This window comes from Clupea harengus, chromosome 14, assembly GCF_900700415.2.
Source record: "Clupea harengus chromosome 14, Ch_v2.0.2, whole genome shotgun sequence".
In the NCBI taxonomy this organism is placed as follows: Eukaryota; Metazoa; Chordata; class Actinopteri; order Clupeiformes; family Clupeidae; genus Clupea; species Clupea harengus.
In genome coordinates, this window is record NC_045165.1 from 1,059,920 (window position 1) to 1,067,419 (window position 7,500).

General features: G+C 46.7%; 2 protein-coding genes across 4 annotated transcripts in view; one reads left to right on the forward strand and one right to left on the reverse strand.

Annotated features, from left to right (window-relative positions):
- Nucleotides 1–1,124: 1,124 nt before the first annotated feature.
- isca2 (iron-sulfur cluster assembly 2) lies at nucleotides 1,125–5,287 on the reverse strand. Its single transcript, XM_012817710.3, has 4 exons — nucleotides 5,166–5,287; nucleotides 4,547–4,724; nucleotides 4,337–4,452; nucleotides 1,125–1,838 (listed from the first exon to the last, which is right to left on the reverse strand). Exons 1-4 carry the CDS (start codon nucleotides 5,225–5,227, stop codon nucleotides 1,664–1,666), a joined length of 531 nt encoding a protein of 176 aa, XP_012673164.2. The 5' UTR covers nucleotides 5,228–5,287; the 3' UTR covers nucleotides 1,125–1,663.
- A 74-nt stretch (nucleotides 5,288–5,361) lies between these two features.
- The window catches only part of LOC105891540 (NPC intracellular cholesterol transporter 2), a 2,180-nt gene continuing 41 nt past the window's right edge, over nucleotides 5,362–7,500 (forward strand). Inside the window, exons 1-6 of one of the 3 annotated variants that reach the window (XM_031580180.2) lie at nucleotides 5,362–5,455; nucleotides 5,744–5,889; nucleotides 6,260–6,367; nucleotides 6,463–6,635; nucleotides 7,014–7,122; nucleotides 7,210–7,500. The exon at nucleotides 7,210–7,500 is cut by the window's right edge and continues 41 nt beyond it. In XM_031580180.2, coding sequence (XP_031436040.1) covers nucleotides 5,808–5,889; nucleotides 6,260–6,367; nucleotides 6,463–6,635; nucleotides 7,014–7,100 — 450 coding nt within the window. In that variant the 5' untranslated portion in view covers nucleotides 5,362–5,455; nucleotides 5,744–5,807 and the 3' untranslated portion in view covers nucleotides 7,101–7,122; nucleotides 7,210–7,500. Of the gene's footprint in view, nucleotides 5,456–5,743; nucleotides 5,890–6,259; nucleotides 6,368–6,462; nucleotides 6,636–7,013 lie in introns of all 3 variants that reach the window. The other 2 variants (XM_031580181.2, XM_012817713.3) reach the window with 2 other exon arrangements.

A 7,500-nucleotide genomic window follows, 5' to 3' on the forward strand; every position in this document is an offset into this window, starting at 1 on the left:
TCGAACATTGGCCCAGTATTGACCAGCACCCGCAAAATGCCTATAGAATGGACTCCCATGGGGCGAGCCTCTGTGTCACAGTAAACTGCTTATTTCCGCTACTGACAGGCTTCTTATGTTATTATGAGGGTTTGACAACATGGAAAGGATCCCTAAAGAGATAAACCTGTGTCTGTTTACCTCAATAACTACAGAGATAAACCTGTGTCTGTTTACCTCAATAACTGATCCATCCCTACAGAGATAAACCTGTGTCTGTTTATCCCATTAACTGATCCCTACAGAGATAGACCTGTGTCTGTTTACCTCAATGACCGTAAAGAAACTGTAGAAAATCTACACTTTTACCTTTCTCTTCCGGTCCAGAACACAGAATATACAGCCTAGGTTAGAAAATACCAGATTTCTTCTATAATGCAAAACATGTTTGGTGCATACTTTTAATTATTATCGATGTAAATATTTGTAAAGCCATTCTTTTGTATATTTTTGTGAAATGATTCATAAAAGAAGCATTTTAATAAATACAAAACTCTTGGTGAGCGCGCAGCTTTATTCAGGGATGGGCGTGTCCTGATTATTATGGGATGTGGTACAGTGGTAGAGAAGTCGTTTAGTAATCAGAAGGTTGCTAGTTCGATTCCCTGTTGAAGTGTCCTTGAGCAAGACACTGAACCCCTAATTGCTCCTGATGTGCAGTGTGCCATCAGTGTTAATATAAAAAATGTGTATATATTGTAAGTCGCACATATGTAAGTCGCTTTGGATAAAAGCGTCTGCTAAATGACTAAATGTAAATGGGATGTAGCGTGTTGTCCCGCATGGGCGTGTCCTGATTATTATGGGATGTCACTGCAACAGACTGACAGCAGTGTAAGATGATCAGTGGGACGTGTCAGCCCTTTAGAATCCTCTCACAGCAACTCTACTCTTCTCATTTCCCATAGAACCTGACTGTTCTCAGACCTGTTACATGTGTAGGGTTACTCTGAGCCAAATGAACCCGTGCCGTCACTTCAGTTGAAATAGGCCCGCTGACCTTAGCTTGACCTTATGGACCTGTGGATAAAGTGAGCTGCCAGGTGTTTCTGAGGGAGATTTGAAAGAATGACACCGACAGCCTATTAATCTTTCATACTTTAATAATACTAGAAATATATTTACACACTCTCATATGTACTCATATGTATATATATATATATACACACACTGTCTTCATTCCACTCCTCTCCTGTCAAGAGGCTGATCTTAGTCATCACAATCGATGATAATAGATAATAGATTTATTTTATAACCCCTCTGGTGAATGTGCTGATAATAATAGATTTACTTTACGATGCATCTTTGCATGCAATTTACGATGAAGGTGCAGAATCCTCCTTGAAGTTTCCTCCACACTAATGAAACCTGAAACAGACTCTAGGGTTAGGGTCAGGGTCAGGGGTTAGGGCTGTGGAGGAAGGGGAAGACTGAACTCTAGGGTTAGGGTCAGGGGTTACTGACTGACGGCAGGGTTGAGAGGTTAGAGAGTGACGGCGATGACGGGCATCTGTGGAGGAAGGGGAAGCGGCTGAAGGTGAGGCACTAGCTCAGTCGTCAAGACAAGCGGGGGGGTTGCTCCACGACCCCCACACACACCTCCTGCGACCCTTGCGTCTGGGGGTCACACCTTGATGGAGAAGGAGGAGCCGCAGGAGCAGCCGTGGTCGGCCTGAGGGTTCTTCTGCACCAGGAAGGCCGAGCGGATCAGCTCCTGGCAGAAGTCCACCGTGGAACCCTTCACGAACTCCAGAGACTCCTGGTCCACGATCACCCCCACGCCATCCTGCTCAAACACCCTTAAAGAGAGAGAGAACACATCACACACACATCACACCACCCCCACGCCATCCTGCTCAAACACCCTGTGTGAGAGAGAACACACACATCACACACACATCACACCCACGCCATCCTGCTCAAACACCCTGTGTGAGAGAGAGAGAGAGATCACATCACACACACACACATCACACCCACGCCATCCTGCTCAAACACCCTTAAAGAGAGAGAGAGAACACATCACACACACACACACACACACCCACACCATCCTGCTCAAACACCCTTGAGAGAGAGAGAGAGAGAGAGAACACACACACACACACACATCACACCCACGCCATCCTGTTCAAACACCCTTAAAGAGAGAACACAACACACACACATCACACCCACGCCATCCTGTTCAAACACCCTTAGAGAGAGAGAGAGAACACATCACACACACACCCACGCCATCCTGTTCAAACACCCTTAAAGAGAGAGAGAACACATCACACACACACCCACGCCATCCTGTTCAAACACCCTGAGAGAGAGAGAGAGAGAGAACACATCACACACACACACACACACACCCACGCCATCCTGTTCAAACACCCTTAAAGAGAGAACACACACATCACACACACACCCACGCCATCCTGCTCAAACACCCTGAGAGAGAGAGAAAACACACATCACACACACACACGCCATCACACCCTGAGAGAGAGAGAACACATCACACACACACATCACACCCTGAGAGAGAGAGAGAGAGAGAGAACACATCACACACACACACATCACACACCCACGCCATCCTGTTCAAACACCCTGAGAGAGAGAGAGAGAAAACATCACACACACACCATCGTGCTCAAACACCCTGGAAGAGAGAGAGAGAGAGAGATCACATCACACACACACACATCACACACACACACCATCGTGCTCAAACACCCTGAGAGAGAGAGAGAGAACACATCACACACACACCATCGTGCTCAAACACCCTGAGAGGGAAAGAGAGAGAGAGAGAGATCACATCACACACACACACACATCACACACACACACCATCGTGCTCAAACACCCTGAGAGAGAGAGAGAGAGAGAGCACATCACACACACACACCATCCTGTTCAAACACCCTGAGAGAGAGAGAGAGAGAGAGAGCACATCACACACACACACCATCGTGCTCAAACACCCTGAGAGAGAGAGAGAGAACACATCACACACACGCCATCACACCCTGAGAGAGAGAGAGAGAGAGAACACATCACACACACACACATCACACACCCTGAGAGAGAGAGAGAGAGAGAACACATCACACACACGCCATCCTGCTCAAACACCCTTAGAGAGAGAGAACACATCACACACACACCATCACACCCTGAGAGAGAGAGAGAGAGAGAACACATCACACACACACACATCACACACCCTGAGAGAGGGAGAGAGAGAGAGAACACACATCACACACACACACCATCACACCCTGAGAGAGAGAGAGAGAGAGAACACATCACACACACACCATCCTGCTCAAACACCCTGAGAGAGCCCCCCCGACTGCTTCAACACACACACTTCACAGCATAACAGAGTTCCTCACGTCTAACGCACACACACACCTCATACTACGCCTGTATGCCCCTCACACACCAATGTTAATTATTTTACGAGAAAATTATTCCCTAGCGCGGCCTAAATAACCTGTAGCTAGTTCCCTAACGCAAGCTAAATAATCTGTAGCTAGTTCCCTAGCGCAGGCTAAATAACCTGTAGCTAGTTCCCTAGTTCAGGCTAAATACTCTGTAGCTAGTTCTGATACCTGGCGCAGGGCGGTAGCTCCTGGCTGGCAAGATGAGGGGCCGTGTAGATATGGGTGTGTTAGTATTCCACAATATGCATCTTACTATCCACCGTGTGTGGCAATAAGCCTGGTAAATATCCCAATGATCTGTTTTCCAGTGTGTTAATCAAACTCTTTTGGATATGGGTCACAAGCAGCGCTTAAATTCACTGTAAAAAAAAACCTGCCACCAAACTTGATTAAAATAAACTATTCGATTTTAAAATGTTATATATTCCTTCAAGCGAATACCAGCTGCCTTCAGAGTAATCTCTCAGGCTAGTTACAGTGTCAGTGACAACAGGTTGAGTACGACACATCCACACTGCTGAAAGAGGTGGGGTTTGCACTGGAAATGTGTTCAATCATAATCTGATCATAATCCTTTGGGCCAAAAATAGTCTGGATTAAGACCACCATTGTTGCCATGTCAACTCGTCTAGATAGTTGCACTCTAGATGATGTCTGTAAATCTGCAAGGTAGAGCACACGGAAGTATAAACCTACAGAAGGGGTTGAGGATTGAGTGTGTGTGTGTGTGTGTGTGTGTGTGTGTGTGTGTGTGTTTTGGGAATCCCCCGCCGTGTATCCATACAAAGCCTCCCCCTGAACCTACTGTGTACCTGGGTAAGGGTTAGGGTTAGAGTTCGGGTTGCCATGGGTACCTGTCATCATCATTCCTTATGTTGTCCACGGAGAACTTATACTGGAAGCCCGAGCAGCCGCCCCCCTCCACGGTGATGCGCAGATACTCGCCCTTGTCCATGATCTCTCCCATGCGCTGTGAGACAAAGCATAGTACAGTACATACCACAAAGACTTTGCGCTGCATACACTTCATGCACATCAGGCTCAGACATGCGTTTGGTGCTTACCTTCACGCACGATTCGCTGAGCTTCACTGTGTCATCGTATGTGACCTGTGCTTGCTGCTGCTGGGCAGACGTGCTGCTATATTTTGCTGAGAAGGCGGACACCATTGGCGACATCTGCGGAGGGCGCACCAGTGCCTTGCCCGGCGCGCCAGACGCGTAGAGAAGCGCCGAAGACGCTCTGAGAAAACAGACTGACGCCGTTAGCTGTTTATCTTATATTGACAGCTAATATTGCAGCTAATATTGGATGACCACATTGCATTGTGTCATGCTAATAACTTAGTTCGTTCATAAAAACTGTATTTGCATACAGTTAGCCAAGTGTTAGTCAGCCTACCTTGCTTTCTTGTTCATTAGATAGAAAATCGAAAAAACACGAACTCTTTAACTCTTCGTTAACTACCTAAGTACACATCTTAACATTTTGCGTTCTTACAATCATATAATATTACGTGACCTATCTAGCTAGCTTGCCTGAGGCAGTTAGCTAACTTAGCACAGCTAATCATATGGATACAAGCTAAGGAAACGATGTCTTATTTGGACTTATTTGCTTATTTACACATAATACTGTACTTAATGCAAATTAAGACAAGTTTGGGTCCATGTCGCTGTTTACCTTCCGACGCTCCATGCCTTTGTCCTAGTAGCACTTAGCATGACGCAACGAACAAGTGACATTCTCCCATAACAACAAACTGCTCTCTGTAGGATCAACCCTGTTTTGGGTTCCTAATAATATGATTGGCTGAAGAAAATTCAGAGTCTTTCGTTTCCGTCATTTAATGATTACTGTGATTGGCTTATCGGTGCGGCGTAAATATGCGTCACTCTGACCTGGAACAACCAGGAAGTTGTTTACCGTCTACGGGAGTGCCTCGACAAGTCTTCTGGTGAAGTGATCAACTGGTGTGTTTCAAAGTTTGTTTGTTTCTTTCACGAGTCCTAATCGATCAGCTTTATTTGACGATTCCAATAGGCATTGCATAAGTTGACTTCTGTAGTATCTTGTATCTTGTGATAGGATTCATGTGGGAAGTAGATTTTGGTTTGGCTTCCTGACTAATCAGAACTCAGTGGGCGGGTGTATGAGGTCACCTCAGTCATATGATCGGTCGAAACTGTTTATATACCTGATGTAAAGTACAGTTTGTGCCAAGTATCACTTGAAGTACTGTCTGCCGTATTGTTTCGCAGCTACGCAGCAAGATTACGTTGACCTGGAATTGTAGTGGGCAAGTCTGCACCAACGGTCAGCACAATGGCGTTCCGCGACGTTTGCATCCTCCTCATGCTGCTCCTCGCACTGACGTACGGCGAGCATGTAAAATTTCTGGATTGTGGTAAGTATGGTTTGCGAAAACCCGACCAGTGCTGATACGTTTGATATTTCACTGTTCTTGGTTGCTATACACATAGCATGGTTTCATGTGATGTTTCATATTGAGCTCGACTCCGACACACAACCGACTATTCAACTCTAGCTAGAATCTTTCCTGGCTTATCTTTTAACGGAGATGGGACAGTTTTACACTTCACCAATTAAACCAACAATAGCCTCTTTGTTTTTGTTTTTTTGTTAGACTGTAGTCTCCTTGACCTGCAGTGACTTCATTTAAGGGGTTGTGTAAACTCGGTGCTGTTCCACAGCTGTGGTATGGTCAGTCATTTCTGAGGTTTTGGTGACCAATCAGGTTGTTCTCCTCCCGTCAGGCTCTTCCGTGGGTAAGGTGGCCCTGGTGGACATTCACCCCTGCCCCAAACAGCCCTGCCAGCTGCAGAAAGGCCACTCCTACGCCGTCAACGTCACCTTCACCAGCGGTGAGTCCACAACTCCCCTTATCCTGAGTGTTTTTTTTAAATATCAGCAGTCACACATGAATGACCTCTGACCCCTGACCTGTTGACCCCTGCAGGGGTGGCGAGTCAGACCAGTAAGGCGGTGGTGCACGGCGTGATCGCTGGGGTGCCGATCCCCTTCCCCATCCCTGTAGAGGACGGCTGCAAGTGCGGCATCTCTTGCCCCATCCAGAAACAGACCAGCTACAACTACGTCAACCAGCTGCCCGTCAAGACTGAGTACCCCAAGGTAAGTGCTACTGCTGCTGCTGCTGTTAATTACCCCAGGGTAAGTACTACTGTTAATTACCCCAGGGTAAGTACTACTACTGCTCAAATACCCTGCTGTTAACTACCCCAGCAAAACTACCACTGCTGCCCAGCATAAAGACAATGGGGAACATGAAACCTTGCTGTAATTTCTCTTATCTCTGAAGAAATGAAACCGTAGTAACTTCCCTAATCTGGCTGTCTGGTCTCTGACCTGGAGGACTGCTGACCTGATCTATTGTCAGGCAGTCATGTGATCTATTGTTAGGCAGTCATGTGATCTATTGTTAGGCAGTCATGTGATCTATTGTTAGGCAGTCATGTGATCTGACTCATGCGCTCCCCGTCCTCTCCTCAGATCAAGCTGGTGGTGGAGTGGGAGCTTCGGGACGACTCGGGCAAAGACCTGTTCTGCATCAAGTTCCCCGTGCAGATCGTGAGCTAAAGACCTGGTCTGCATCAAGTTCCCCCGTGCAGATCGTTAGCTAAAGACCTGGTCTGCATCAAGTTCCCCCGTGCAGATCGTGAGCTAAAGACCTGGTCTGCATCAAGTTCCCCGTGCAGATCGTGAGCTGAGCCCACAGGCAGCTCTGGAGGCGTCTGTGTCTTTGAGAGACTCTCAGTTTTGTATGACCAGAGATTTTTAAGATTTAAATTCTAATTTTTATTCCCACCTGTAGATTTTTAACGGTTAATCGTTGTTTACATGCATTTGAATGGTTTGGTGATGAAACCGATGACATGTTGCTGAACTGCTTACGTCCATACTGCCAAACTGGAGTGATTGATGTGGATCAATGTGAGAATGCCGGTGGTGTGTGTGTGTAGGGGGGTGTGTGTGTGTG

Coding starts and splice junctions, on each gene's coding strand:
- isca2 (XM_012817710.3), bottom strand. CDS start 5,227: ATGTCACTTGTTCGTTGCGTCATGCTAAGTGCTACTAGGACAAAGGCA. Junction 4,725..5,165: donor AAGGCATGGAGCGTCGGAAG/GTAAACAGCGAC, acceptor CTGTTTTCTCAG/AGCGTCTTCGGCGCTTCTCT. Junction 1,839..4,336: donor ATAAGGAATGATGATGACAG/GTACCCATGGCA, acceptor TCTCTCTTTAAG/GGTGTTTGAGCAGGATGGCG.